Here is a 27149-nt window from a genome sequence, read left to right on the forward strand (position 1 = left end):
TGGCACGGTGCCCATACAGTGGGCAAACTGAACAAACAGGAAGCATTAAAAAGAACCAGTGTGTGGCACTGGTGGTTAACTGGTACTGAACAAAGAAGCAGAAATATTCTTTACTGCTTACTGTTATCTCTGGCTCTGCTGTTATTAGCAGAATCTCTGCATTCTAAATGCCTGCCTCCCCGGGTAATAATTCATAAGTAGGTCTGGCTTCGCCTCTAGGTGCCTGAGGGTCTTTGCTAGGAGCTCTTCTGCACACTTATTTGTGCTTGACTTTTTCCTAAAAAGCAATTGAAATAGAGAATGGTTAAGGCAGACTAGCACCAGCTGGTAGAAACTACTTGAGCCTGCAGACATTTATTTATTTATTTATTTATTTATTTATTAAAACATTTCTGTGCCGCCCCTTGCCGAAGCCTTGGGGTGGATCACAACACACAATAAAATGCAATAAAATACAAAAATAACTATATAAAATTAACAATATAAAATAAATAACAATATAAAAGAAGTCGCCCTGAATTCAGTGAGCTGGACTTGTGAGTTGACAGGTTGGGGATTCTCCTGTTGGCTTTGCATCCTGAAAAAGAAGGAGCAGTCTTTCAATTTGGCCAAGTTTTTCTCCCCAGGAGGGGTCAGGTCAACCTGGAGTGGCAGTAGGGGGCTTGCCCGCATTAAATAGCTCTAGGATGTTTTCTTCAGTATCTGACCGGTTGCCTGCCCATCCTCCCCTTCTTCCTCCCCTTTCACTTCTGTTCTATTACATTGATACCCCACCTTTTCCCTTTTAAAGGAACCCAAGGTTGGTTATGTGGCCCTACTCCTTTGCCATTGTATCCTCACAACAACGTTGTGATGTAGGTTAAGCTGAGAGGCAGTGACTGGCCCCAAGGCACCCGCTGAATTTCATGGCCAAGTTGGGACTAGAACCCAGGCCTCCCAAGCCCCAGTTCAGCACTCTAACCTGTGCACCACACTGGTTTTTACTGTGTCTTCTGGGTTTTGCCTTAGAAACTGACCAACCACATGGCCTATTTGGACTGCACCTTTCCTTCCAAGCCTGCTAGCCCCCAGCACTCTTGGTCAGCTTGTCCACACTGCTGTGAGCGATTGAGTGAGTGAGTGACAAGTTTTCTAAGGTCTGGCTGCAGCAAAAGAGCAAGTTCCTCAGGCTGAGGTCACATACGCTGGGTGGGGGCCTTATAGAGCCAGTTGGGACCCTACTGGCTCCTCAGACCACTTGAGTCAGGCTTGGCTTGGCAGCTGGCGAGCGACCTTGTGGTCACCCACAGCGGTGCCACTGGCGTGCAGGGCGCACCAGCTCCCTCCTCTGGCAAGGTCCACTCCATCCGTCGGGGAATCGGTGGTCTGCTTTAGGTCAGGAGGCACAGAGTGCAACAGATGGCTGGATCAAAGCCAGGACCTGAGTTAGCTTCAGGGGAGCTGAGATGTTCCTCCAGCACTGGCCCACAGCAGCTGACACGGTTTTGTACTCCAGCCCAGAAAGTCCTGAGAATTCCACCCCTTGAGTCCTGTGTGCAGCTGTTAAAGGGCCGGTAGCCTTTTGCTGTAGGCGCCAGCTTCTCCTGGGGCACGAAGGTGAACGGGTGGTTGACGACAGCCGCTCTGGCTTCCCCTGTCCACTAGTGGAACCTGATACCTGCTCCTTGGAGAGGGTAGCCAGTGGCACCGCCAGGGGTTGCATGGGCCCCAGTCCAGAAGCAGCAGGGACTGGTTTTACTTCCTGTGCATCACTGTTGCCCGAGGCCCCAGGCACTGAGGGCCTTCCACTGCGGCACCATAACAGGCAGGCTTCTGCAGCGGCTGGCGCACAAGAAGTTCCATGGACCCCCTAGTTCAAGGCACCGCAGCCTGATGCCAACTCGTGGAGAAGGAAGGCAAAGTCGGAGGGATGATGGAGCTGCAGGGAGGACAGTATCCCGCCCTGTCTCTGCGGCAAGGGTGCTCTCTGTGCGGAGTTGCCCCTGGCCCTTTGGTGTCCACCAGAGAAAGCCCAAATCCTGGCCGCAAGGGGGCACAGTCTGCCAGGGCCTTCCCTGGTGCCCTTATGCAGGTTCTGCTTGTTGCTCTTGGGTCTGTTCAGGGGCATGTCCTGGTAGATTCATTCTGCCCCACCGAACAGACCCCCATTGTGAGGGAGGCCACTGTCCTTGCCCTGTGGTAGAAGCAGCCCCCTCTCCTTCCTGAAGCAGTCCTATTTAAATCAGTGTCAGTGGTTTTTTTGAAGGTATTTTTATGTAACATGGTATGAATTAATAAAGATGTTTAAAAATACCTTAATGCATATTTAACTAAAGGTATGTTAATCTCAGAGGCAGGTTTTGTGCCCCTAAAAGTAAATAAAAAAGAGGAATATGAAGTTAATCAAAGTGTTCATTATTAGTTCTCACAAGGACATTTTTTAAAGAAGAAATGATTGTTATAAAGTGAATCCCAAATGAAGGAAGTCACCTTACAAAGGGAACTAGTTATTTACCAGTATGCCTGGTAGGCACAGCTGTCTGGCATTCCCATCACAGTTTGGTATGCTTGCTGAAACCCACTGATGAGGAGGGCACCAAAATATGCTTTGCCCCGGGCCCCCCTGAATCTGGCATGGGCCCTGGGAGTCAAACGTGATGTCTCAGGCAACCTCAAGGAGTTTTGGGGTTTGGGGAAAGCTGCCACTGAAAGAGCTCTGGGGATTGTTTGTAGTGACTGTCATAAGCATCCAAGGAGTTAAGGAAACAATCAAGAAGCAGCCTGAGTGATGGATCCCTGCAGAAGTTGGATGGGAGGCTGAGGCAAGGGATGACCTCTCATGTGGGTTGGGAGCAGAAGCAGGACTTGCGGGGGCCCCGCGCTGGCACTTCTGTATTAGCAGCAATGCTGACACCCTTTGCCAGCTTCGCAGTCCCTCTGAGCTCATTGGCAGCTCTCCGCGTAGCTGTGGAGGCAACCGATTTACCCCCAAGTGTGTTGCTTCTTGCTGTGATACAGAGTATTTTGTGATGGATTGGCCTGGAATGGAAATTAAGTCCCGTGTGCTTTCTCCTGGAAGATGCAAACCGCCGGAGCTGGTCTGTTGTTCTGGATCAGCACCACTGCCTGCATTTTTGGATGCACCCTGTGGGGCAGGGGGCACAGGCATGGGGACTGTGCGTCAACATTGGTTGAAGGGTTGTTAAAAAAGCCGATTGTGGGGGCAGCATAGGAGCGATCTTCCCTTTGTGTAGAAGTCGAGAAAAGAGTTTTCTGGGTTCTTCTTTGTACAGTTTTTCCGCAGCTGGTGGTGTTGAACAGGGGTTGTGCAGGCATGAAGGGCAGGGCTTGACGTCTGGATCGCAGCACCGGGGAGACCCCAGCGCTGCTTCCAAAGTGCACGAGATGGAGTGAAGGGAGAATGGGATGTGAGTTGCAAAAAGGCATCGGTTGGGGTAATGAGGAGGAGGAGAGGGGCATTAAAATGGCTGGAGAACAGGATGGGGCGGCAGAGGAGAAAGAACAAAAGGAGGCAGCGGCAGAGTGATTTCATGCTGCCGAGAAGGAAGTTCAGGGAGAGGCGAAGTGGGGAATGGAGCCATCTTTAATCATGCAGGGATGGCATGACTCTGGAGCAAAGGCCAGCCACGGGAGTCCGAGGCACGGGGAAAAGCACCGGCCACCATCTCATTAGCAGCTGCACGATGTTTGCTGCTAGCAGGCAGACCCATCCTCACCCGGGCTGGAACAGCCCTTGCTGTGGCAGAAGGAAGCTTTCAAGTATCCCTTTATTATATATATTTTTTATCTGCCCAGGAACCACGGTTCAACAGTCAGAAGACCAACAGACCTTGTAAACAGGTTCTGTATACAGAGAACTAACGCAAATATTCGAAAGACTAGAGCGTAACAGGATAAAAGCGAAGTCACGCAGCTGTTGGGGTTTCGCGCATTGTCCTAGCCCTGTCTGAGCGAAGCCGCTTCGAGGGGCTCCTGGGCACGGCAGCTGGCCTGTTGCACTCCTCAGAGCGCCCTGGGGTGAGTGGGAGCCCCACAGCAGTGGGAAAGGGGGCGGTACGGCTCTTCCCCACTCCTGGCTCAGACCCTGCCAGCTGCAAAGCTATGCAGTTAGAGAATGTCGGCCGCCTAGTGCCTGGAGGTGGTACTGCAGGCTTCAAGCCCATGGGCCCCTGCATGGTAATTAGAATTAAAGTATTTGGAAATCCAAATAACCTGACGAATGTATCCCTAGGGTCTCCCTAATATACATGCCAAGCTTCAAGGGTCTGGGGGTTTTTTTGGGGCGGGTGCATTTTGGAGCTATGGTGCTCATGGATAAGTAGAAGTCCTTTCTTATTATAGAGTAGCTGCGGGTTAAAGTTAGGACGGTTTGCATTTGGTTAATGCAGTTCTGTGTGTTGCAGTTCTCTAAAAATCTAAAAGTTCAGTAAATATTGTCATATAGGTACTCCTATGTCTCCTGAGCGATGGCGGTCTGCCCCTTTTCATCCTGGTCATAGAAACCCGAAGTCGTACTTTCCCATACAGTATATTTTATTACACGTATAGCTGACTGTAGCAATCCCCAGGGATCTGGCCCAGCCAAGACACCTCACTTTGAATTCAAGGATACTTAGGAAGAAAAAAAACGGCTTGGGACCGGGGTACCTGAAGGAGCGCCTCCATCCATACTTGCCCTCCCGCCCTCTAAGATCGGCGGCCGAGGCCCTTCTCCGGGAACCCTCCATGAAGGAAATTAGGAGGGTGAGCACCTGGAGGAGGGCCTTCTCTGCGGTGGCGCCCCATCTGTGGAATGCGCTCCCCAGAGAGGTCCACCTGGCGCCGTCATTATTTGCTTTTCGGCGCCAGGCCAAGACCTTTTTATTTAAATGTTATTTTAATTGATTGTTAAATTATTTATTGCTTTTATCTAACTCCGGGATGTTTCCAATTCTGTATATTTTTGTATATTGTTATTTATGTGTTGGAAGCCGCCCCGAGGGTTATGCGAATGGGGTGGCATACAAGCACTCCAAACAAACAAACAAACAAACAAACAAACAAACAAACAAACAAACTCATCTCTGTTTAAGATGATATACAGTATATTGAATACAGTGTAGAAATATGGGTGCAGGATTGGAACAAGCAAAAGAAAGAGTACCTTGGCTTCCCCTAAACAAGCCTGAGGTTGCTCCACAGGCTACAAAGTTGCACGGGCAAGAGGCACATCAATTCCTCTCCACAAGCTGAGAGTAAAAGGCAGTGCCTCTTGCCATGGATTTCCTAAAGTTCCTCTCTGCTACAGTTTCAGAGGCTACTACTACACACAGACTTTATTCCTCTTTTCTAGAAGTTGGGGGAGTGGGAACAGAAACAGTTTCAGTTCTCATGGCAAAAGCAATTCCTACCTTAGGAATATTCTTCAGGGCAATTATCTGTGGTGCTTTTCCCTAACAAGCTGAAGGCCATAAAGGCTTGGCGTGCCTCCAAGAAACTGCCCTGGCTTTTGGATGCTGGGAAAGTTTCCTGCAATACCTGTTGAGCCTTAATAGCTTCCTTGCCATTCTTCCAGTTCAGTGCACTCACCTTTCATCTGAAGAGATTAAGGGTGCAATCCTATGCATGTTTAAACAGAACTCACAACTGTCAGCATTTCTCAGCTGGCTGCAAGCACGCTGAGAATTGTACGCCATATTTCTGCCTGAATTTGCAAATGATTCCACCATAAGTGAGTTTATGTGGCTCCTCCCCTCATTCTGTGCACATGACAGCCCTGTAAGGTGAGAAAAAGAAGCTTGACCAAAAGTGTGCAGTGAAGTTCAGAACCAATTGCAGATTTGAACCACTAACCACTGCAGTGTGCTGGCTCTGAAGTAATTCCTAATTCCTTTACCAAGTTCTTTCATAATAGTCTGCATCAAAGAGCTGCTGGGGCAGGGAGATGATAGGGTGTTTTTGTGTGTGTTCATTAACTATTAAAAGCCCCCTTTCATGTTTTCTTTTCCTGTTTTAAAGGGCTAATAATTGCATTTTAGGGTGTCTCTTTCTCTCTGTCCCTCCCTCTTCCTCAGCCTCTAGAAAATTGCTACTGTCTTTTTAAATTGTTCAAGGAAAAGGGAGGTGAGAGATTTGAAGGCAAATCTAAATGACTGGAAAGTGGTTGTCAGTTTTCCTGTACAAAATACCATGTGCCTTAATCCATAATTTATCCACTCATTTTGAATTTGCAAAGTAGAATTAAACTTTTGCATTGCAAATCACTTTCACTTGAATTATTTGGGTCTGCCTGATTTCTCTTAGAGCTCTTTAAAGCTGAACTGCTTCAGTAATTTATCTATTTATCTCTCTCCCCAACCCCTCAACTGAAGAGCAATATTTATCCCACTGGGTCAAATATCTGGTGCAGTTTTCCTATATTTCCATAAATGTATGTAAACTCACCTAGGAATAAGACCTCTGTCCAGACATCATGTCACACCATGCTTTGGGAGGGCTTAACAATGATGTGATATAATGTCCAGAAGGTTTGTGATTGGCTGACAAGGCAGAATTAGAAACCATGGTTTGTTCTTGCCTGAATAGACCAATGGTGTTATGGCCTTTACTTCATTTCCCAGTGGCTGCTGCACCTGGAGATGGATGTGCTGAATAGATGGAAAAGATAGATGGATTGTTGTGAGCCGCCCCGAGGCTTTGTTGCCATGGGGGCGGCATAAAAATGTTTTAAATAAATAAATACATAAATAAAAGGGAAAGCCAGACTGCTGTTCCAAATTGTGGGAAGTTTTTGTTAGCTTTGTCTTTCACTTTCTCTGAAATTCATCTTGTCACTGTGTTCATACCAAGGACCGTTTTAACATTAACCATGGTTTGTTCCAACAAGCCATCATAATAAGCCACGGTTTGTAGTTGGCTTGTTTTTTAGACTAAGAATTGTTAGTACTAAACTACAAATCCTGATTTGGACAGAACAAAAAGCTCAGTTCAAGGGAAGGTGAAAGTAAATTCTCCTGAAATCATCTTGCAAGTTGTGCAGGAGAGAAGATCATATCATGCTAAGCCCATTCTGTTGCTGTAAGCTATGACGTCTGGACACAGCATGTGGCTTGGCTAAGCATCAATAGTCAGCATGAGCAGGCATCTGCCAAGGGTCCCAACCCCTTGGCAAATAGGGGTCCAGTGACAAGACCCCCCCCCCCCGCCAGAGGTTTTCTTCCACTTTATCAATGGAGCCTGCTTGTTCAACTTCCTGTTAGGCTACTGTGTTCACAGGGAAGAGGAGGAGATACTGTAGTCTTCTTTCTCACTGAACACATTTCTCACCCATACCTGCACATACCTAGGTGTAGGTTGCTTGCTAAGCTAGGCCTCAGACTTTTTCAAGTCCTAGAGTCCCTTTGGATGCTTTTGGTGACATCATGGCTGGCTCATGTGGCCACTTTTGTCAAGGGGATGACAACCATAAAATGTTACACTGAAATTGGATGGGTCATTAACAGCTATTAAGTGCAAGGCTGCTATAGCTCTTTTAGGGAGCACACTTACCATTTCTATAGGAACGGAAACACTCTACATCCTGCATGCCCCATTAGAACTGCAAGCAGCCTCCCCTCCGCCTCCCGAACTTGCCGTGGCTGTAGGTTTTTGCTTCTTGAGCCAGATTTATGTTCTGTGGTTCATAACATGAGTCGGTATTTTATACTGGAAAAAATGTTAATAGATTGCAAGAAGACAGTTGCTGGGCCAGTCTTCCCCCAGCTGTTTGTTTTATTTCTCCTGATGGTACCATTCGGCGGGCATTAATTGCCCGGCTTTCATCCTGCCGATGGTAGGAACGCTGGATTTTCTGTGCCGTTGTTTTGACACTCTCGGGTTTATAGATGTCGCTTGTATCCTCGACGGAGTATGTTTTTATTGATAGATGGCTCTGCCGGGACACTGTCAGGCCTGTTCTACTAATATAAATGCAGTTAGGATAGTGAGGGATCACAGAAGGGGGTCTGGCAGCACAGTGGCAGGCATTATGCTCTAGAACTGGCAATGCTTGGGGACGGGTTTTGGAGTCTTTGCGCCTTATGGGGTTTACAAAAGGTCCTCACAGCCCCACTGGCTGTTGGATCCTTGGATGTGGTGGCAGCAAAAGGAATTTATGGACCCTGAAAAAAACTGACAAGAAGGCCTGTACACACACAAACACACACGCACGCACGCATGTACACACACAGAGCTCCTGCCCATCGCACCAGTGTAATCATTTTTTATTTATGTATACATGTATTTCTAGGCCGCCTATAACAGGAAGGCCTGGAGGAATGTCGTCCTTGGGGTCCCGACGGGTCGGACACGACTTCACAACTAACAGCAACGAATAACTGCTGAGGCCTTCCAAGCTGGCTGGCTCAAAACTGTATGCTATGAGAAGCAAATTAAATAGTTGAATGCAGGGTAGCACCAAGATCAGGCATGGTTAGGCAGCCGCTGAGGGCCCACACCCAAGCAGGACAACAACCTCCTGGAGTTCTCCTCCCCTGCCCCATTAGTGCAGGAGCCGCTGGCAACCATGGCGGTAAGAAAGGCGAGAGTCTGAGGGAGGGGGCTCTTGGTAAGGGCACAGGCGAGGCGTCGCATGAGTCCAGAGGGCCAGCAGTAGAAGGAGGGTGCACTATTCGGAGCTCGAGGTAACTCTGCCATGTCTCTGCACTGGAGAACAGTGTAATTAGCAGTAAATGGAGCTACCAGTGGGCACGATTCTTTCCAAAGTAACCCCAAATTTCCAAGTGATGGAGGTGAAAATTCTCAAAATCAGCAAACACAGCCACCTGCACATTCTTCAGCTGTGCAGCTTGCATGCAAATGTCACCACTGTATTCGGAGACCTTGCCTGAATAGATGGCACTGCTTCATTAAGTCAGTGATCCCTCCAAGAGCAATCTCAGTTCCTTCGTGTCTGCAGGATTGGAGCTGATGGAGGGCCACTGAGAAATAAGGAAGAGGGAGGTATGCATGTGTGCAGGTGAGGTGAAGTGCAGAAGTACAAACATACCAAAAGGGGTGGGCTGCTTCTGAGCATGCATGATCACTGAATTTCAGAATTAGAGAAGGTCATCTAGTCCAACCCCCTGCTCAGTGCAGAGGGATACCTTCGAATGAAGGTGATTTCTGCAAAGCTCTTTGGAAAGCCCCTACCTACCAGGCACCCCTCTTGAGGACAGTTCTCCCCGCTGAAACTACAAGAACTGGAGCCAAGAACATCCCCTCCCTTTCCACAACACCTTGTTCCAGTTTTGCACGGCAAGGCAGGTATCTCTTCGGCACCAGGTTAAGACACAGAGGTCTCTTTGTAGAGACCTTTAAAGTTGTCCGTGGTCACCCAATGGTCTGCTGGGTTTATTCAAGTGCCTGCCTGCCTGCCTCCCCCGCCCCCACTGCACCTCTCTTTTTGGCCAGGTCTTTTTCATTTTATTTAAAGTATTTTAATGCTATTTTGTTTAAATTTTAAATGCTTTGAACACTGTGTTATGTATTACTGTTTTTATATCCTGTTGTGAACTGCCCAGAGAGCGTTGGCTACCAGTGGTACAGAAATGTAATAAATAAACAGATAAAATATCACCGTAGGCCCCAAGTCTAGGATTGTCCTTCCCTCACTGAGCCTCCCTTACTCTCTGGTTCTGGGTTGTGGAGATACAAGGAAAGGAGCATCACATGCATTTTTAGCTGAGTCTTTTTGTTAGGGATGAGACCCCCCCCCCCCCCCCCCTAGTCTGCTGCCCCCGGGTTACCAAATGCTGCCTGGCTACCGAGGTCAGTGCTGGGTCCAGGTTTTGGAGGGCCCATGGGCCCCTCCCTCAGCCAGCCCCCCTTCTCACCACCACCGTCCCCAGCTGCTCTTGCATGCCTGCCACCTTGACAGGCAGAGATCCAGCGGGGAGCGGTGGTCCCTGTTGGCCGTTCCTTGCCCTTCTCTGCCTGGGGCCCGCTGGCCTAAACCTCGGCCTGCCTTGATGGCGCTTACCCAGCAGGATATTGGCACTTCCTTGCTGTCTAGAAACAGGGAGGTGCTGCAACATTGTGTTGCTGGCCCCACTTCTTTTTATCAGAGAACCTGAATGTAGATGACATGCCTTCCTGGGTTTCCCGGATGGCAGGTCCATTGCACTTGTTACGTTTCTACACCACCCAATAGCCAACCTTCTCTGGGCAGTCTGCAGAGATTAGACAAATGCTGTATTATGCATAATATAATGACAGTTTGATTTGTCTCATTTCATTTCTGTACTACCCAGAGCCAGTGCTCTCTGGGTGGTTTACAACAAAGCATAGAAAGAGTAAAATATAACAGATAAAATATTAACAAGTGTTAAAATTAATTTAAAATAGCATAAAACATTTTCTAAAACAAAAAGACAATAAGAAATCCAGTCAAGGATAAAAGAAAGGGACTTGGCTAATGGTGAACAACCAGGGAGGTCTTTAAAGGCCTCCTCAAAGAAGACTGTCTTTAACTGGTGACAAAAAGATGGCCGATTTGGTGCCAGGCGGGCCTCAGCGGGGAGGTTGTTCCGGAGATAGGGGGGCCACTACAGAAAAGACCCTCTTCCTGGTTGCCACCCTCCAGCTACAAACATATACACCTGTAGGTACCAGGTGAGTCTTGCTTGCCATAACTGACAGCCCACCACCCAGAAGGCCTTTTCCCTTGGAGCCTCCCTTGGCGGACACACCTGGAGGGGGGCTTTAGACAATGAGTGTAGAGTACAGAATAAGGAGAAGAATGTGGTATATCAAACCTTATACCAAGCATTCCTAGAAAAGACACACACACAGCCCTGGACATTCTCTGTCCCTGTGCTCAGGTCGGGGGCGGGGGAGCTGGACCCTGAAGAATGATGATTCTTGCAACTGAGACTAACAAGCATTTTAACAAGGCATTTTCCCCACAAGGCCCAAACAGAGCAACATCTGGACAGTGATTTATCAGGGATAGAAACCAGAAGGCTTGCAATTGAGCCTGGTAAACAGGGACCATGTGGAGTCTATGAAATGGTGCTTCGCAGAGTGACATTAGCACTGATGTGTTTTGATGTTTTATTGTTGCTCGGTTAGGTTTTTCAAAGCTTTTTAAAATTAATGTTAGCTACTTTGTGCATCTCTGTTTTGGAGAGAGAAAGCAAGACATACTGTTTAAGATGAAGGAAGGAAGGAAGGCATGTCCCTGCCTCAGTCCATGTTCAAAACCTAAATTTTGACAGCAGAGGCCTGAATCTCACAAGTCTAGCTGCACAGCTTTCCTTGCTGTGAAGGGAAAGTGTCAACAGCCCCATCCACATGCAAACCCCTCGGCCCAGCTACGTCAAAGGCCTCTGACCTCTCCGTTAGCTCTGGCTGCTGGATGGGGGGCTTCTTTCTTGTCTTCCTCCAGCAGGAAAGCTGTGTGTTCTGGAAGTAGCTTTTCAGGTGGATCCCAAAGAGGATATGCCATCCATTTTAGACGACTGGGACGTCTCCCTGAGGTGGCCCATTTCAAAGCACATCAAGTGGGAGAAAAATGGAGACATGAGAAACAAACAATGCGGATCTTTAATTCCATTTAGGCATGGCACGGTAAGCCCCCCAACTTCGGCATCTGGGGATTATTTGTCCGTGAGGGGATGCTGCCGCCTCTCTCTAGGATGACTTCTTAAAGAAGCAAATCTTCTGCATATGAAGATAGTAATTAGACTTTAATGCTAGTTGGGAGGACAGAAAAGATCAACACTTGCACCAAGTGTGATTAGCCTGGCTTTGCTCTGCATTTTTTCTTCGTGCCATGCTTCCATTCACTTCTTATGCTCTTTCTCTTTTTGTTGATGTGCCTTTCCTTCTCTCTCTCTCTCTCTCTCGCTCTCTCTCTTTCTTTCTTATTTCCTAAATCTCTGACATCTGTTTGGAGCGTGTCCCTTCTGTGATACCACCCTCCTTGCAGCTGTTCCAGACCTCCAGCTCTGAGCCATGCATGTTTTTTTTTTGTGGGGGGGGGGGCTGCCCTGAGCATACGGCCCTTTTGATGTGTGATAAAACAGAACTGAGCCACAGGGGGCAAGGCGAAGGGAACACGGTGGAATATCAATAAACCCGCACCGAGCAGAGCTGCTTCTCGGCGGTGGACTAGACATTTCACTGAAGTGTCAGGCCGACAGATAATGTATTCTAATTAGGCATTGGCTGGGGCCTTGGAACTGGGAGACCTTTGAGGGGGTGAATTGGGAGGCAGAATGACCCATATATCTGTTTTAGAGAGGGCTTATTTATAATGCATTAGCATGGCGCCTTGAAATGCAGTTAATTACAAACAACTTGCTTGTTTGAGCCACCTTCATCTCTTCACTGTTGTATTGCTTAGAACCAGGTGGGCAAAATTGCACACTTTAAATAGTGACCATGAAGCTGGACTGACACATTCTGCTCATGGGCAGGAGCTGCACATTTGAGCTGGTAGTTTAGTGGCCTCAACTGTAGGCATTTAAAAAAATCATTTTGATGGAAGAATCGTTGAGCCAGGCCAAAGTCCTTACCTCCGCATTTATGGTTGTGAGAAATGGTTAGGCAGATGCCTTAGAAATAGAGGTCAAGGGGCACTAACCCCTCCAGTTCTGTGGTCTGGCCTCCAATATTCATAGGTACATGCAGGACCTACATCAAAATGTTGCTGCTAAGAATGCAGCTATTCAGGCTTCCGGTGTACTTTCTTTGGCCCAATTTGCACCCTTGAAAACATCACTCTATTTCAAGTCTTCTGAGCACGATCAGTCCTGACTGGACAATGTTTGCCTCCCATTCTCTGATAAATTTTCCTAAAATTTTGGTACTTCTGCAAAATTCAGGAGTCCCCCCAAGCTTGTCAGGACCTTCCTCTCATGTGTGGATGGTGCCATGTTCACTGCATTAGGACCAAAACTCAAAGCTCGAAGACTGAAATAGAGGGTATGGCACTGCTTCTGAACTCTGGAGGGTTTTGTTTAGCTGTCTGCCATGAATTTGTCTAACCCCCCTGAGAAAACATCTAGGCTAGCAGAGTAGTGGGAGGGCATGGTTCACAGGCTGTCCTTTGGTGTCTGGAGAAGCATATTTATAATGATCTCATCCTCACGATCATCTCTGCAGGAGCACCTGGAGACCGGTGAGTGCCCCTGTTGCAGAACAGAGGCAGGGGAGAAGGCCGAGCCTGGGAGGGAGGGGCTTGCTGACATACCCAGTGGGTTCAGGAAATGAACAGGAAAAGCTGGTTGTTGTGTCTCTCAGAACTAAAAAGGGCTGCCTTACGATTAATTCCTCTGGATCTGGGTTGCTGGCTCTGGAGCCGCCTGCGTCTCCAGCTGAGGGGCACTGATATCCGTCCCATCTCCTCAGCTGGGATCTCGGGCAGCCGTCTGGGGTGAGTCAAAACCGTCCAGCAACGTGAGGGCACACCAGCGACCGAGACAAGGCTCAGAACCAGGGAGCAAGACCAGAGCTCCGGCCAACCTTGCATCTTAAGCAAAATTCTGCCCAGGCCGGGATGTATACTTACATTCCTTCTTGTCGAGGAGGAGCCTTCAGGAAGGGCCCTCCTGAAGAAGCGGCAATATTGGGACTCACCACACGGGGCAGTGGTCAGCGCCACTGACCCTCCCCTGGGAGGCTGCAGTGCTGTGGCTCACCACACGAGGCAGTCAGGAGTCACCGACCGATGCCAAGGGTGGCACTTGGGGCCCTCCCCAGGCGCTAGGGGCCGTCTCTCTGATGCCCACGGACGCCACCACGTACTGGGCGCCGTTGCTCATCCATCTGGCCCAGCTCTCCATCGCCTCTTTTCAACACCCACTTTCCCTTAACAATGCTCCCATCCCAGCTATGAGACGATGGGGATGGTGGGCAGGGCGGTGGCTGAAGCAAACAATTCCTTGAGTCTGTTTTTGATTTCCTGCAGAAAACGGTAGCATGGCATGTTAGTAAAACTGGGCTAATTAGGGAGTTGCAAGTCGATGGTTGTATTTTCCGGTGTAATTAGAATGTCCTGGTTTTCGCCTCGCTGGGATACATCTCCCTCGAACAGTTCTGCCGTGTCTTGGATCCCCTACCGATTATGGCTTCAAGTTGATGCAGGCGCCTGTAATTATCGATGGCTTAATGCAGTATTAAAATGCTTTGTGTGTGCAAGTGCGCACCCAAATGAAATTTCCCCCCGTGTCCCTCTGGAAGTTATTGGTAGTAACGCAACAGTCAGGGTAAGCGACTGGCAGAGAAAAATTTCAACCAGAGCTTTAGCGTGTTTCAGCATTGGCTTCATGCTCTGTGTGATGACCAAAGCGAGCTTCCTTTCAGGGAGTCCAGTGTGGCTGGCACCTGGTTGAAGTGGGCCTTTTGGGAGAGTGTCATTGGTGAGCCCTCTGCCCCCCATACTGATTCACCCCACATTCATTTTCTGGGCACTGACTACTAACCTGGAGTCAAACCATGAACTTGAGCTCCACGTTGATTGGTTTGAATTTCAGCTAATACAGGTTTGGTAAGCAGGGCAGAGGACCTCCAGAACTGCTGAGTCCTGTGCCCAGTTCCGGGTGGAGTCAAGGAAGTTTTAGAATTGCTTTGAGCCAGTAATCGGATTGGTGTTTTTTCCCGAGCGGAGACTGGACAACCATCTGTCACGGACGCTTTCATCTGGATTCCTGTGCGAAGCGGGGGGTTGGACTCGGTGGCCTAAAGGCTCCCTTCCAATTTGATGATGGAAGTTCTGTTCCAAATCACATCCAGCAGAGAGTTACAAAGTGATTCAAATTAATTTTTCTTTTGAGGGAGGTAGTGGGGAGAACCAGAAGTTCGGTTCAGTATTTGAACTGGGTTCAGTTTGGCCCCAGAGTATTGGTATTGCGCAGATCTTTTAAGTGCTTGCATTTGGGGGTGGGGGGGTGCTTCATCCTTTAAAAAAAAAATTAAAAAATGTGTTCAATCCAACACTTAGCTGGCTATAACAAGGACTTTAGGGAGCAAACGGCCCTTTCTGCATAGATCTCTTCAGCTCTGCTGCTTCATTAGCTCTGGGAGTTGGGAGGGTTCCATTACAGCAAATTTTCCTGTATAATTTAGGAAAAAGAATGAAACGTGTATATTTTTCCTTTGTGCTCTCTGCTCTTTAGCTTTGTTTAGCTTTTTCATCTGCTGCGTGGGTTGCTATCCTCTTGAATATTTCAAAATTGGAAGCTTCCCCACTGACCCACCCACCCTCTTGGAAAGAGTCTTGCTTACTACAAAACTTTATTGGAGAATAGGAAAAAAAATAGAACTCCTGGTTTATAAAACGGATCACCGTATTGGCCAAAATGCACCTGAACTCTAGAAAGGTTTGTGATGCTCCCATTAATTTCAGGGGGGCTTACCCAAGTGAGACTTGTCAAGGCACAGAGAAGGTTATATATTTTACCCCATCACGAGCAATTCAGCTTGTGTATGCCAGAGGTGGGCAGCATGCATTTTAAACTCTTAAACCATAATGACAGTGTTAATCTGATGGAGCTTCATGAGTGATGCCTTCAAATACAAGCTTTAAGCAAAAACACAGGGATATTTATGCTATTTTGGCTCCACCCCTTCTGTCTTTGGCCCCTCCCACCACTGGAATATGACCTCCAAGAGCTTCTCCAAAATGAAATCAGGCCTGTGGATTAAAAGAGGTTCTGCAGCTCTGCCCTGCACAATCCTCCATAAATGTCCCACCATGTTTTATGGCTGTGCCTGAGCTGCACCCTTCATTCAACTGACCGACCGTCACGTGTCTTATTCCAACAGGGCTGGGTTATGGAAGGCATCCCTGAGACCCGAGAACTGACACGGCTCTTGCAGGCAATGGGCATCATTCCCAGGCACGTTGGTAAGAATGGATCTGATGAGATTTCACGCAACAGCAGCAGCACATCTTTCCAATCTGTTTCTGAGGAATTGTGGGGAAGGAGAAGCCCCAGACAGTGAGGTTGGGGGTGTGCAAGGGCCATGAGATGAGAAAGGGGCCCCTTGCCAGAGCTGAGCTGTGGGTGGACCTGGAGCAGGCGCGAGAGACGCAGGCGGGCCTGGGAGCGAACCAGGGTCAGGAAGCCTGCGCCTGCCTAGCCCCAAACCCCTTGTGTCAGAGGCCCTGAGAGACCTCGCAGGGCTGCACGGGCCAGCCGTGGCTTCTGAGGCAGGGTGCTCCATCTTTCCACTGCTGGCGCTCCCTCGGTGCAACACCCTTCCCGGAGAGGCTCACCTGGTGCCCCTCATTTTTCTGCACCACTGATCATCTGGCGGCTGCCTGGATGCTTCCCCCACCACTTCCAAACCGAAATGGCTTTCCTGAAGATCACTCAGTGGCGGTGAATGCTGAAAGAGAAAATGCGCTGGTATTTTCGACCCAGCCCCCTTCTTCTTCTGCTCTGCCCACCACCAGAATTATTATTATTATTAGAACATTTCTATGCCGCCCCTTGCCGAAGCCTCGGGGCGGCTTACAAACACAATAAAATAAAAAAATAACAGTATAAAATTAAAATTAACAATATAAAATAAATAAAAATATAAAATATAAAATAGGCCCTGAGAGCTGCTCTAAAATGGAATCTGGCCCTCGGGCTGAAAGAGGTTCAGCTGCATCTGGCAGCATCTCGGGTGAGAAGCGAGGAAAGGTGCAAAGTAGTGGAACATTTTAAAGGCAGTTCCATGCCTGTTCTAGGGGTGCAGCTAGATAATTCCATATCCTTTAGATGCCTGTGTATGTTACTTCTGCTGTGAAGCACTCGTCCACTTTTTCTGCTTTCCTCCTTCCATGGCTTTGCAACAGTTTCCCCATTCCTGGATTCTTCCGGAGAACAACAGAATTGTTTGCCAGCCTGATAGCTAAAAAATGCTCCCAAACCCTCTGAGTATTTGCAGTTTGCATTTTAAACTGATTTCAAGATGGCTCCGTGGCCTTTGCTACAGGAGTAAAACAGTCTCTGGGCACTCATCCGGCTCCCATCCTGCTCCTGGGCTGTGGAATCCTGAACTCGGCAGCAGCGCCTGAGCAACGCATGGTTCAATTGTTAGACTGGAACTTGGGAGATCTGGGCTCTAGACCCCACTCCTCCCTGAAGCCTGCTGGTCCCATGACCTACTCCCAGAGGGCTGCTGTAAGGATAAAATGGAGAGGAGGAAGACACTGGAAGATGGCTTGGGTTACTCCTGAGAAGAAAGAAGGCGGGGCAAATTCGTAAATGGCAGCGCTGATCTTTTTCCTTTTGCTTTGCCAGTCGTGCTTCACGCTCCCGACATGGTGCTGATTGAGAGGAACCTTGGGAAACGCGTGGACGTTGTTACTGGAGGTGAGGCGTGCTTTTGTTTTCTCGGCCACCGATCCTTCGGTGCTCTTCTGACTCTTGTGCCTTCCCCCTCCTGTGTTCTAAATGGCCTTCCCAGCAGTGGTGGGGACAGGGAAGGGCTCTGGAGCAACTGTACCTGCTGCTTCCCGCACTCCCTGTCAGTTGTAGCCCAGTGCCTCGGGAGGGTGCCAGGCTGGGGCTGGCTGCTCTGGCAGTGCAGGGACAGAAGGCAGCCCCTCTCTGTGCTTGCTTCCACTGCTGCGCTTCCCGCTGTGCTCAGTGGCCCTGGGAGAGTCTGCCTCTGTGGCTCAGGCTCGTCTTGCAAGTGGTTCCGAGTCTTGCTGACCAGGGCATTATTCAAACGGGCCTTTCTGTTCTGACTGCTTCCTAGAGGTATACCATACGACGTTCGACTGGCCATCCGACGAGTCTGTGTGCCTGAATTTGGAGGTGCCTCCAGACATCTCTGAAGTGGCGACATCGAGGAGGCTGCTGAAATACCACCAAAATTACCCTGGAATTCTCCAGTCCTTTGGGAAAGTCATGAAACTGGTCAACGCTGACCAGCCATGTGCAGATGTCTTCTCACAAGGTAGGAAGCACATGTACAGCCCTTGGGATCCGTGGCTGGTGCCGGGCTTGGGCGCAGGCCCCTCTGGGAAAGGAGTAGATTTGAACATTCATTTGCCTCATTTAGTGTGAAGTCTGGTCATTGGGAAAAGCGAGGAGCTAAGAAAGCATTGACTGGGTTCAGACATTGTGATAACTCTCAATATTCACTGTGAGTTGTCATTGAACCATGGGTTGCTGCTGGCATGTTCGCTATTGTGCTGTCCGAACCCAGCTAAGATAACAAACCATGGTGAACAATCCACAGTTCACAACCCAACAAGAAATCTGCATTTTCAGCAACAACCTACAATTCAGTGTCAACCCATGCTCAACCCTTGAATGTGGGTTCTTGTGTGGTCTGAGCCCAGTATTGACTCCATGGCCCCAGCTAACTAGAAGTCTTCTAGGGTGGGGTGCAGAACTTCAGACCAGGAGCCAAACATGGCCCTCCACCAGGTAGCCCCACTCCAGGTCCCCAGCTGCATATCCCTTGGCTGCCTCCTGACTTTTATGTAGTGCTTTCCCCGGTCTGAGAGTTTGAACAGGCTCTCCTGAGGCATCCTGGCTGGCTGGCTGGCTGGCTGGCTGGCAGGTTTCAAAGGCAGCAGGGTCCCTGTGGCAAGCCCCCCTTTCAGCTGCTTCTTGTCTTCCCCTTGCAGCCTGCCTGATCCCTGCCTCTTGTTCTGACTCAGACAGTGGTGGTGGCAGGAAGGAGGTGCCATAGCTGACCTGTTCTGTGGGGCTGCTGCTCCCAAGCAACCGAGTGGCGGAACGGGTGCGAGAAAGGTTGAGGAGCAGGAGCAGCTGGTGACAATGGCAGTTAGCAGGTGGGCCCTCTGAGAGAGGGGCCCCATGTGGGGTGCATTGCCCCAAGACCCTCAAAGCCTCCGAGCTGGCGATGGCTCATGGCAGGAAGAGCTTTAAGTAAGATCCAGCCACCCCTTTTGCCTCTGCCCTGGTCACCACGTGCATGTTGCCCCCGAGTACAACTCCACAACTGAGGAGCAGGTACTCCGGATCCAAAAGGATCTGGACGGACTATGGAAGTGGGCAGGAGACAACAGGATGGCGTTCAGTGTGGATAAGGGCAAGGTCTTGCCCTTGGGGCATAGGAATAAGCGTCATAAGTACAGGTTAGGGGACAAGTGGCTGGAAAGCAGCACTTGTGAAAGGGACCTTGGGGTGCTGGTTGACTGCAGGCTGAACATGAGCCAGCCGTGTGATGCGGTGGCCAAGAGGGCGAACGCCACCCTTGGTTGCATAGCCAGAAGCGTGGCTTCTAGAGCGAGAGAGGTATTACTACCACTCTACATGACTCTGGTGCGCCCGCAGCTGGAGCATTGTGCTCAGTTTTGGGCCCCTCATTACAGAAAGGATATAGCCAGGTTGGAGTCAGTGCAGTGTAGGGCCACAAGGTTGGTGGCCGGTTTGCAGGGGATGCCGTATGAGGCGGGACTGAGGGAACTGGGTCTCTTCAGCCTGGAGAAGAGGAGACTCAGAGGGGATCTGTTGGTGACATGCAGGTATGTGAGGGGGTGTCACACGGAGGTGGGCTGAGACCTGTTCTCCCCTGCAGAGGAAGGCAGAACGCGCTCCAACGGAGCCAAGCTCAGGGAGCCAAGGTTCCATTTAGGTACCTGGAAGCACTTTCTGCCAGTTAGGACCCCGAGGGTGTGGAATGGGCTTCCCTGGGAGGTGGTTGAGGCCCCATCGGTGCGGGTGTTCAAGGATAGGCTGGACGTCCACATGGTGGGCATGTTGTGAGCGGAGCCGGCTGGTGCCGGAGGTCAGACTAGATGGCTTGGGATGCCCCTTTTGACTCACTCTGTTTCTATGTTTCTATGAGTAGCCCTCTGCCCTTGGCTGGAAGAGGATCAGCCCCTTGTCGTGTGTCTGCCCTCTAACAGACAGTGCATCACCACCTACTGGACACACTTGCATGAGAATCTCGTCTCTGTCTCCATCCCCATCTCCTATCCTGCCAAATTCCAGAGATTTTGACCCTGGGGATAGGCAGAATAGGCATAAACTAATAATAATTATTAGTCTTTCAGCTCTTTTTTCCAAGACAATGACTTTTATGCTCAATGTGACATCTGACACTATGGCTTCTGTAATAGCCCTTTCCTTGGGCTTTGTCTCCCTGGAAGCCAGTCCAAGAAGCCAGAACGAAACGGACATGCCGGCATGGGCGTTCTTTCTTTATGGGAAAGAGTCCTTAAACTTCCTCAAAAGGAGTGTGATGGAGTGGAATGCCATGCCTAAATGAACCCTAATCTCGTTTTTTAAGGCACGTCTTGCTGTACTTGTACATGACGCTCCCCAGTTTGCTTTGGTTCGCTGTCTTAACTTTGTATTTCAATCACCTCTTTCATTTGGGCTCTTCATAGGGAAAAGGCAGGAATCAATGACTCTAAGGCACGCTTTTTGTTTGCCTCCTCCTTTTTTTAAAATAGCCCCTTTCCTAACAATCTGCTGTTGGGTCTGATATATATGGCTTGGATCTATTTTGCATTTCGAAAAAGGCCTGCCTCTAATTACAAGCACTGCACTTTAAGGTAAACAAGTTGGAAGTTTATATTTGGAATTTACAAATTAATTACCTCTAAATTACTTAATTAAATTTAAAAGTTCACATCATCATTCATAAACAATTCATGCCTTGAATTGTAAATATATGTGTGCAGGCTGAATATTAATTATTATTAATTAATAATGTGGTGAGATAAATTGAAAATTGGAACGGAAAAAAAACCCCTCTCTAGATCGCTCTCCCTCTGTCTCTCCCTTTTTTTCTTAGTGGATGCATCAACCAGCCAGCATTTTTTTAAAAGAATAATTAGATGTGGAGACTGTCTGGGGGATCATTACTCCTAATTAACTTGGTTATTTACTGCAAATTAAGCATCATTTGTAAGCAGGCTGGTTGGCCTGTTATGTTTGTGCTGTGGATATGCTTGGGCTGGGAGGAACAGCTTAGTGCTGTCTCTGGTTAGCTGATATTTATTTGGGGATAAATTATGTGCAAATAGATCATTTTCTGCTGTGAGCAAGGCCGGCTTCTGGCTTTGTGGGGAACGGAGGTTAAACCAGGAAATACCAGTGGACCTCCGCCGGCAGTGAAGGATGAAGTACAGAAGGCCCCTTTCCAGGGTCCTCTGCCCCGGGGACTCACACAAGCCCATGCCTGTTTCCTTTAAACAAAGCTTCCTGAACCTTCCTGCCACCTTGCTGCAGTTTCACTAAGCCGCCAGCTCCATCCGGCCACCAGGGTGGGCGTGAAGGTCAGGCCTGATGGGGTGTCTCCCAAGGGCCCTCGCTGCAGCCAGTGCCTGCTGACGCTGGATCGTGTATGTCAAGGAAGCAAAGGACAGCCATGACGAGGAAGAGCAGCCGGGGACCATGGCAGCGAGAAAGAAGGAGGACCCGCTGAGTGAGGGGGCCCACAGCAGGGGCCTTGCCCTAGAGCCTTCAAAACTGGAGTCAGCACTACCAAACATGTTCCACCACCTCCACAGGATCCCTTCATTTCCTGATCAGCCCCATTTCTTTTGAAAAGACCTTTTGGTCATCCTAACGCATGATCATCCTCAAGCCTTTTGGTCATCCTCAAGCCAAGTTAAGTCAGCAACAGTGCGAAGGGCTGGAGGTACAGCTGTGATCCTGCCTGCAGGCTTTTGGGCTCCGTGGGCCATGGAGCACCGACATTGGTTCCCAAGGCCCCCGAGAAGGTTGGGATTTCAGCCTGAATTCGTTCTTGGAAAGAGGAAGGAAGGAAGGAAATGAATACTGATTGGCAGCGACTCCAATGTAGCGTAAAAATATGAAATGGGTTGTATTGTAGTTGGGGAGACTCCTCCAACCAGGTGCCTTCCAGATGCATCGGACTACAACTCCTGCACGCAGGCAGAATTTGGCTGAGGGTGATGGTAAATGTAGTCCCGCACATTTGAGGCTGCCATACAGGAATGGTTTGGGAGGCGTTTGGCCAATCCACAGTGTTTGTTTCCAAGGAGGCTTCCAAAATCACTCTCTGGTCTCTTTGCTCTTGAACTTTCACCATCAATTCAACACCTCTTTGGCGAAAATCATAATAGTAGTGATGGTGGTGGTGGTGGTGATGATAGTGGTTATACTAGAAGTTGACTCTGCCTCAACACAAATATTTGTTATTTATTGTTCATTAAATATTGCACCTTTCTACAAGTGGTGCCAAGGTGGCTGAAAGCCTTTAAAAATCAGATATAGTGCAAAATAGCAGCAAACCCCACATTAAAAAGGGCAGAATAAACATTATCCTTAAAAACAATAAAAACAGCAGCTAGTTGAACAAATTGCAACATTTACAGTGGCCAAGAACAGATCAGCTCATCTGGGAAAAACTTGTCTGAATAACAGTAACACCATGGGCTGTTTAAATGAGAATTTTCTGCCTACTAGAATAGAACAACTTGAACATGCTGGGTTTTGATTCCACCACCTCATTTATTAGGATCTAACTGAACTTTGTGCCATATTAGTGAAATTCCCAAATAGAACAAAAGCCAAACCAAACCCCAAACATAGTAGGCAGTGGGGAGTTGAAATGCCATATGACAAAGGCAGAGTCGTACTGATTTCAGGGGAGTTATTTCCAGGTAACTTTGCATGCAGTTGCAGCTGGTATCCTTTTATTGTACGGCATGCGAAAGATGACATGGCACAAATCAGAGGAGAAAGGTGGGTGGATGTTGATTCATCTTCTGGACCAGTTATGACTCAGATGTATCGTGACATGTGTTTAATTTCTGTGTGCTTCCTGGCCACTAACTTTGCTTGCTTTGTAGCCTGTATGTCTACATGGGGTCTGATACAACAGGCCTTAAGTGGGGATATAAATCTGTACTTAGATTTCGACAGTTTAACCTCCTGCCACTTCTCTCTCTCTTAGTTCTGACCCATGTCCAATTTCCGCCTTGGACACCTGCTCCATTTTCACCTCGTATTCTCCTCTGTGGTCCCCCCGGCTCTGGGAAAAGTCTGCAGGCAGCGTTACTGGTGCAGAAATATGGAGTCATCAATGGTTCGTCTTCAGTAAATGTTTCTCCTTCCTCTCTTGTTTATTCATCCTAGGCTGCCTTTCCTGGTTGTCCCCATGATGCCAACCACAGACTTGGGACTAAAGCCAGTAAGCCACCAAAACTTAGATCTTGGACCAACATAATTTCAAGTTTGCTTTGAAATTATGCAGTGCTATGCATAATTACCTTATGTTTGCAGACCCTTCAGATTGGCAGCTGCGAGTCCTCTACTGTCCATTGCAGTACTGGATCCATGGATCTGTGGTCCCCCAGGCAATGCATCCTCCATGCCCCCCCGCCCTGCTCTGTATGCATTTCCTGGATGGGAGAAGTGAGCAGCATTTGGATACAGACAGATAGCTGGACTTCAGATGAGGGGCAGGACTGGAGGAGCTTTTGCATCCATTCAGGGATCATCAGCATGCTGACACAGTCATTCAGTAATCTTTTAAGATAATGTGCCATGTGAGCAAGCCAGGAGAACCCTGGACCTCTGGCAGAAGAACGTGGACGCTGTAGCTTCCTTTGGCATTCATAAGTTTGTAACCAGTGAGGAGCCCATCGACTCTCCCTTGACATATGATTTCCATCCCATATTCCTCTCTCTCTGTCAAATGTATTCCCTTTTATTCCATATGCCTTCCTGCTTTTGCTTGGTTAGGCTGAGAGAAAGAGAGATGGAGAAAACATCTTGAGCCCTGTTCTTTTTAGCTCATTCAGTGACCGTTTCCAGTCTGTGGATTCTTTGCCATCCCGTCCCCCCGCCCCCCCCCCGCACACTTTGCCTCTTCTCCCTTTTTATCTCTTGCTTTCTTTTTAAAAATTAACCTGGCATCTTTTTGTTTCCTCCTTCCTCTCAGTTTGCTGCGGGCAACTGCTAAAGGAAGCTGTAGCCGACGAGACAAAACTCGGGGAACTCATTAAGCCATACTTCGACAATGGAAGGCCAGGTAGGTCGCGTTCCTTACTTCCCAGGCAGTGGGTGCAGATCCGGGGGCTGAAATGCCCTCCAGGTTTATGGGGGCTTTGGAGGGATCCTCATGCTGTGTTCACACCTGAGGTTGCACCCACACGTGGCTGGCTTGCTTTCCTGGTACTCCTAGCACACACAGGCAATGTTGCACGGGTGGGGATGGCCCGTAGTCCCGTTCTGGGAAGGCTGCGAGTGAATGCACACCACTGTTGGAGTCGAGTCCTGCTCCATCTGAGTAAGGCCGTACGTTCTGAAACCCCTCGGCACGGAGCACCTGTATGGCCCTTGGAGGGGGGTGTATGTTCACACCGTTCCCCTGGGGGATGCTGCCCCACAACAGAATGGAGGGGGCAGTGCCAAATCTCTGTCTCTCAGCCTCACCTGTGCCCCTCCATGCCTTCCCTTAACTATCAGTGACATAATTAAGGATACAACCCTGTGCATATTTAGACAGAAAAGACTCTGTTCCCAATATTGGAGGACAGGCAGGATAATGATGATAATAATAACAGTAACTCCCGGGCTCCCCAGCAGAAGCTAACGCAAATGTTAACAGTGCAATTCCATGTATTCTTGTGAGGAAGCAGGGCCCACATACCTTTGGGTAGACACACTTAGAATGGAATTGCCCTGGTTGCTTTCTGCTGCCCTCAGCAACCTCTGACCTTAGACCATTTTGGCTATTACCTAGGAAGCCAAACCCATTCACCAACCATTCTGCTCTTTCAGCTTTTCAATCCCAGCATCAAACCTGGATCTCTCCAGTCCCAGTCCAGCTCTCCAAGCACTGTGTTGTCACCATCACTGTTGTCAGGAGAAACGGGGGCTCAAAGGAGGGGTTGCAGGTGCTGTAGCACCTGCAGGCACCTCATTTGGCTCTCCCGTGCAAAGAGGCAACCAGGGAAGAAGGAAAGCCAAAAAAAGGCAAACTTCCAGTTCTGGATCAGATAGGGATATTAAAAGGGCAGATCAAGTTAAGTTTTAGCTGCTGCTAAAAAGAAACACTGGCACACTAGCTCTTTTAATTAGGATTCTGAGTTAGAAAGGGTGGGTTTCGGTAAACATTATTGCGACAAATTCTGAGAACACTCCCAGAAGTGACACCATACCCCACCCACGTTACCTATAAATTTTCCATGGCTTTTTTTGCATTTGCGTGGCTATGTAGCTTAAGTGAGGCATAACTTCCAGAAAAAGGCATGCCAATATTTGTATTGCAAGAGCAGAAAATAATAAGTCCGATAATTTCACTAATCCTTCTCTCCAAGGGATAACAAAGAATGAATTTGCATGAGTAAACACTAACAAGAATTCATTAGTGGGCTCGCAAAAGGCCTTGGGGAAAATGAAATGGTATTGACTACTTCTGAGGGGTGGTGGTGGAGAAACAATCCTGTTTGTCATGCAGGCTTACTTGGAAGTAAGTTCACCTGAATTCGAGGCTCTTTCTGCCATTCCTTCTTCATTAGAGCTCTCTCTGTCTCTCAGATTTTGCTTGCTGCCCTAGCTGCCATAGAGAAGGTCATCCATAGGCCAGCCTGCTTGGCAGAGGGCGGCAACAAGGAGTAGGGCTTTTCCGGTGGTGGCCCCACTAGCTCTGGAATGCTCCTCCAGCCTGACGCTGATATGGCTCTCTATCCACCATCAGTCGAAGATGTTCCTTTGCTGCTAGGTTTTTCAAATATATTGCATTTTTTCCATTTTATTATTTTAGTTACTGCGGTGTGGTTTTACCCTTGATCCCCGGAATTGGCCTGGTTTAAGCGAAATGACTGTGCAGGAGTTTTTTTTAACCCGGGGTCAGCACGAACAAGCGAGCGTGCTGCTTCATGGCAGTCATTCCCACTGAGCAGCACAGGAATGTTTTGGGTCATTTCCTGCAATGCGCAGAGCAGTCTGGCCTGTTTTGGCCCCCACAAGCTAGTTACTTCACTGATTTGTTAGGGAACTGAAGTGCTAGAGTTCCTTGTTCATGCGTCTTGGCAAACGACTATTGTTCCTGCTCACAATAGGCAACATGCTAGGTATGTCTGCTCTGGGCAATAGGCCAGAACTTAAAGAAGAAATAAGAATTCTGGGTTATTGTGATGCTGGAACTGGGTCATGATCTTTTACGGCACGTTTATTGGCTTTATTCTGTTGATTCTTCCCTTGTAGGGGTTTCATATGCATCATTTTTATTATTAGGTTTTAAACTGTTAAACACCCTGATAAATCTGTTTTCAGGGGAGTTCAATAAATTAAATAAATAAATAGCCTCCGGTTGGCAGAGGGAACCACACAGCCTTGTTTCTCAAGCTCAGTTTTCCCAAGCCATGTGCTCTTTAGATGCGTCGGACTGCATCTCCCATAATTCCTAGCTGGCATGGCCATTGGCCCTTCAACAGCCATCGGCCAAGCAGGCTGGGAAGTATGGGAGCTGCAGGCAGGCTGCTCACGTTGAGCAGAAGGTGAAGTGTTTTGTGAGATGGGAGGGGGGTTCTTGCTGGTTTCACAGAAGGCCTTGAAGGTCCTCAGAAAGGTGCAGCCAGTGCTACTGCACTGGCGGTTTCATGCCAGAGATGAGACCCGGCACCATCCCCTGTGCCAGCGCTACCAAGGCCAAGACTGGGTCAAAGTTTTTGAGGGCCCTTGAGCAAGCCCCCCTGACTGGGCCCGCTCCTGCAGTGGGTCTCTGTTCCCACCACCGTTTTCCCAGTGGCTCTTGCTCCTCCCCTTCTCCCTCAGCACAGTAGCCTCTTGCTTGCTTGGCAAGCACAGGGCCAGTGAACAAATGGGCTGTGGCATCTTCTGCACCTTCTTCTCACTACCACCGTTGGCTGGATCTCAGCAAGAGGCACTCGATCCAGCAGGTGGCAGTGGGGAACAGGCGGAGCTTCCCCAGGGGTTTGCAGCAGTGGACCCCCGCAGGGATGTGGACCCACAGCAGGAGCCCGACTATGCTGGCCTTTGGCGCCTGCACTGGTCTGCCCAAGGAACTCCAGCCAGAGAGGACCTATGGGGTCCTCAACCCCAACCCAGCCATTGGTTCAGTTTTCCTGCTCCCATAAGAAGAGCCCTGCCGGATAGTCTGGCATTCTCTTCACAGGGAGCCAGCGTGCTGCCCATGGGAAACCCACAAGCCGGGTAGGAGTGCAACAGTACCCTCCAGCCCATGTTCCCCAGCAGCTGGAGTGC

The 27149-nt window shown here is 48.9% G+C and overlaps 1 protein-coding gene across 1 annotated transcript in view; it reads left to right on the top strand.

Moving 5' to 3' along the window:
* Nucleotides 1-27149, top strand: part of AK8 (adenylate kinase 8) — an 89891-nt gene that overhangs the window by 21947 nt on the left and 40795 nt on the right. Inside the window, exons 6-10 of the mRNA XM_044439988.1 lie at nt 15787-15868; nt 17259-17330; nt 17719-17919; nt 22870-23001; nt 23860-23949. Of these exons, the coding sequence (XP_044295923.1) occupies nt 15787-15868; nt 17259-17330; nt 17719-17919; nt 22870-23001; nt 23860-23949 (577 nt within the window). The remainder of the gene's footprint in view (nt 1-15786; nt 15869-17258; nt 17331-17718; nt 17920-22869; nt 23002-23859; nt 23950-27149) is intronic.

Source organism: Varanus komodoensis, unplaced genomic scaffold, assembly GCF_004798865.1.
Source record: "Varanus komodoensis strain SLA01 unplaced genomic scaffold, ASM479886v1 scaffold36, whole genome shotgun sequence".
NCBI lineage: Eukaryota > Metazoa > Chordata > Lepidosauria > Squamata > Varanidae > Varanus > Varanus komodoensis.